The 3,687-nt window shown below is 49.3% G+C and overlaps 1 protein-coding gene across 1 annotated transcript; it reads left to right on the top strand.

Moving 5' to 3' along the window:
• The first annotated feature begins 1,238 nt into the window (after window positions 1–1,238).
• On the top strand, window positions 1,239–2,706 carry LOC149744363 (uncharacterized). Its single transcript, XM_089904938.1, has 3 exons — window positions 1,239–1,507; window positions 1,633–1,868; window positions 2,189–2,706. Exons 1-3 carry the CDS (start codon window positions 1,326–1,328, stop codon window positions 2,704–2,706), a joined length of 936 nt encoding a protein of 311 aa, XP_089761064.1. The 5' UTR covers window positions 1,239–1,325.
• Window positions 2,707–3,687: the final 981 nt, after the last annotated feature.

Raw genomic sequence — 3,687 nt, forward strand, 5'->3', positions numbered from 1 at the left:
AAATTTAAAAAGTCACTTCTTACCACCACTACTAATCAACACTGTCCTAAAGGTTCTAGCCACTGCAATAAAACGAGAGAAAAATAAGTGGAGAATGGATGCAAAAGTTGGAAAGTATGAAATGAAGTATTATTTGCAGAGGATAATGATTACATAACCAACCGAAGATAGCCGACCAACAATTAGAACTAAAGAGAGAATTCAAAAGTGCCTAAATACAAGATTTTTGAATTTTGAAATCTGAAATGGAGGCATTTGGCTGGATCTGAATGAAGCTGAGAACTGTGAATTTTAAAATTACCTCAGGTCACCTTTGCCAGAAGAAGCCTTCTTTCCGCTCTCCTATCAAGGAAGCCAGCCTTTCCCGGATCAGGAAAAAAAAGTCTTTACGCCAGCGGCGGGGCGGGACTTCCGGCCTCGAGGCATTTGCACGCCCTGAGTTTTTGGTTCCTGCTGCTCTGGAAACGTGGACGGGAGTTCTGGGGAGGGGCAGCTTCTCCGCCGGCTCTGCCGCACCATACCGAGCATACTTTCGCGCCTGGGACCTACCTCCGCAGTCGGAACTTACCTCTGTGCTTTGTAGGCACCGTGATGCCCCAGTTCCAGCTTATCGTGAGACTTAGTTCCCCTGACTGTGACCCAGACGACCGGGCCTGTGTTTGCCGGCGCCCACTAGGGTGCGCTCTCTCGGGACCTTGGTACTGTGAAGATGGCGGAGGCCCCAGCACAGAGGGACGTCCCCCGAAGCATTGTGACCTTCGAGGATGTATGCATCCACTTTACTAGAGAGGAGTGGGACCTGCTTGATGAGCATCAGAAATTCCTGCACTGTGAAGCGATGCTGGAGAACTTCACGCTGGTGATCTCACTGGGACTTGCAGTTTCCAGATACCATATAATCCGAGCCAGAGAGAGAGCTCAGGGTTCTTGACTGGGTTGTCATAGCTCCAGCCAAGGCAGAGGTGATCCAGGAACGCCCTGGCCCTAGTTGTAGCCGTAATGTGGAGGATAGAGATACATATTCTGAACAGGGTGTTCCTATAAGAATATCAAGGGGCTTCCCTGGTGGCGCAGTGGTTGAGAGTCCGCTTGCCGATGCAGGGGTCACGGGTTCGTGCCCCGGCCTGGGAAGATCCCACATGCCACGGAGCGGCTGGGCCCGTCAGCCATGGCCGCTGAGCCTGCGCGTCCGGAGCCTGTGCTCCGCAACGGGAGAGGCCACAACGGTGAGAGGCCCGCGTACCGCAAAAAAAAAAAAAAAAAAAAAATCAAATGTGTGAAGTCTCCAGGCAGGTCCTTGTATCCAAAAGAGCCACATATGTGACATGTGTGACCCAATCTTGAAAGGCATTTTGCATCTGGCTGGGCGGCAGGGAACATCTCCTGGGCAACAACCATATCCATGTAAGTCATGTGGGAGAGACTTCTGGTTCATTGACCTTGATGGAATCCTGAGGCAGCAGAGTGGAGAGACATTCCTAGAATGGAAAAGGGCCCGGCCTCCTCTGTGAAGAGCTGCAGATGCCACATGTTAAAGAAGGACTGTACATGCACAGAGGGCAAGGAAGACTTCTTGGGCAGCTCTGGACTTGGCCAGCACCATGCCACTCACATTTGAGAGAAGGCATACAGGAGTGCTGAGTGTGAGGAAGTCTTCCACACTGGACAAAGGGATTACCAGTTCAGTGAAAGTGGGCAAGCTTGTAGCCACAAAGAGGAATATGTTGGCCACCAGAAAATCTGCATGGGAGGAAAGCCCTATGAGTCCAATGAATGTGGGATACTCTTTAGCCACAGCTGCTACTTTCTATCACACAAGAAAACTCACAGAAGAGTAGCACCTTATGTGTGCAATGACTGTGGGAAAGGTTTTAGCTGCAGCTCTAGCCTCAAAATACACCAGACAGTGCACACAGGATCAAGGCCTTTTTTTTATTTATTTATTTATTTGCGGTACGCGGGCCTCTCACTGTTGTGGCCTCTCCCGCCGCGGAGCACAGGCTCCGGACGCGCAGGCTCAGCGGCCGTGGCTCACGGGCCCAGCCGCTCTGTGGCATGTGGGATCCTCCTGGACCAGGGCACGAACCTGCGTCCCCCGCATCGGCAGGCGGACCCTCAACCACTACGCCACCAGGGAAGCCCAATCAAGGCCTTTTGAGTATGCTGAATGTGGGAAATGCTTTGGCAGAAGATCCCACTTCGTTCAGCACCAGAGAATTCACACTGGGGCAAAACCTTATGAGTGCAATGAATATGGGAAAGCCTTCAACTGCAAATACACAGCACCAGAAAATTCACCATGGAGAAAGGCCTTATATGTGCAGCAGTTGTGGGAGAGCCCATGTCCATAAAACTGTACTTGTTGAGCACCAGAAAATCCACACTAGAGAGAAGTCTTCTGAGTGTGATGAATGTGGGAAATTGTTTAGCCACAGTGCCTGCATTAAAATACATAAGAGAATTCACAGTGGAACAAGGCCTTATGTGTGCAGTGAATGTGAGAAAGCATATATCAGTAACCCCCACCTTAATCAACACAAGAAACTTCACGCCTCAGTAAAGCCTGTGGATGAAGTGAATGTGGGAAATTCGTTGATGAATCCAGCCTCATTTTACACCAGAGACGTCACACTGGAGCAAGGCCTTATGCATTCAGCAAATGTGGAAGAGCCTACAGAAGACCCTCCCACCTTGCTTGGCACATGAAAGTTCACACTGAAGAAAGGCCTCATGAGTGTAGCAGTTTTGTTGTTCCTTTGCCTGCATTTATTAAGTTCGTATAGCACCAGAACCTTCACACTGGAGAGAGGCCTTAAGAGAGCAGGGAACGTGCTTTCTCCTTGCTCAACATAGTATGACTCATAAAAGAGAAAAACTCTGAAAGTAGCCTTTGCAGTGGAGCCAACAACCAGAAGTTGAACTTCATACATCCAGTATCCACACGGGGGAGATAACTTCAAGGACCAGGTATGTGGGAAGCTTTCAGGAGCTACTTTACATTTTCTAATCTTCCCAGGACCTTCCCTTGGCCTGCGGTATATCATTGCCAGTGTCGGTTGCAGAAACCATCCCACTTCTGTCAGCAGTCAGGGGCCACACACTGTGTGTCTCTTACCCCAATGTACTCAGGTGAGGCAGACCACCAGTCTCTCTCCTATTTCCTGGAGGGAATCATGAGTGATCTGAACCTACTGGGGATCCTCATTCCCTACCCCCTGGTGGTTTCAGTGTGGATGTGACCCAGCTCCTGCCGAAAAGATCTGAGCTAGAATCTGCTGCAATTTTCCAAAGGTTTTCGTTTTCCATGGACAGTATTGACTCTACATGAGCTAGCTGAAATGGATTTCTCCAGCCGCCAAATCACCCAACCTTGGAACTGCCTGCACCACAGTGATCTGACTTGCGCAGTGAAAAAGCGTTATTGTAAAAGGCTTTGTTCTGTTTACCTGGTGGGGTTGATTGAGAAAAGAAATGGGCTTTCAGGAAACAGGGCTCACTGAGCTCATTTCTTCCCTTCACACCTACAAAGGTTTTGCTTGCTTGCCACAGTTATGAACAAAACTAGGACCGTGGGCTGAGCTAAATAGCTAAGCAACACGGTAGGCACTAGCCACATATGATTATTGAGCACTTGAAATAAGCTAAGGTATGCTATAATCATAAAATGCACACTGGATTTCCAAGACA

Source organism: Delphinapterus leucas, chromosome X (assembly GCF_059928025.1).
Source record: "Delphinapterus leucas isolate spDelLeu-1000000601 "Yukka" chromosome X, BTC_Dleu_Yukka2, whole genome shotgun sequence".
In the NCBI taxonomy this organism is placed as follows: domain Eukaryota; kingdom Metazoa; phylum Chordata; class Mammalia; order Artiodactyla; family Monodontidae; genus Delphinapterus; species Delphinapterus leucas.

Coding starts and splice junctions, on each gene's coding strand:
- LOC149744363 (XM_089904938.1), top strand. CDS start 1,326: ATGTGTGACCCAATCTTGAAAGGCATTTTGCATCTGGCTGGGCGGCAG. Junction 1,508..1,632: donor AAAAGGGCCCGGCCTCCTCT/GTGAAGAGCTGC, acceptor GAAGGCATACAG/GAGTGCTGAGTGTGAGGAAG. Junction 1,869..2,188: donor GTGCAATGACTGTGGGAAAG/GTTTTAGCTGCA, acceptor ATGCTTTGGCAG/AAGATCCCACTTCGTTCAGC.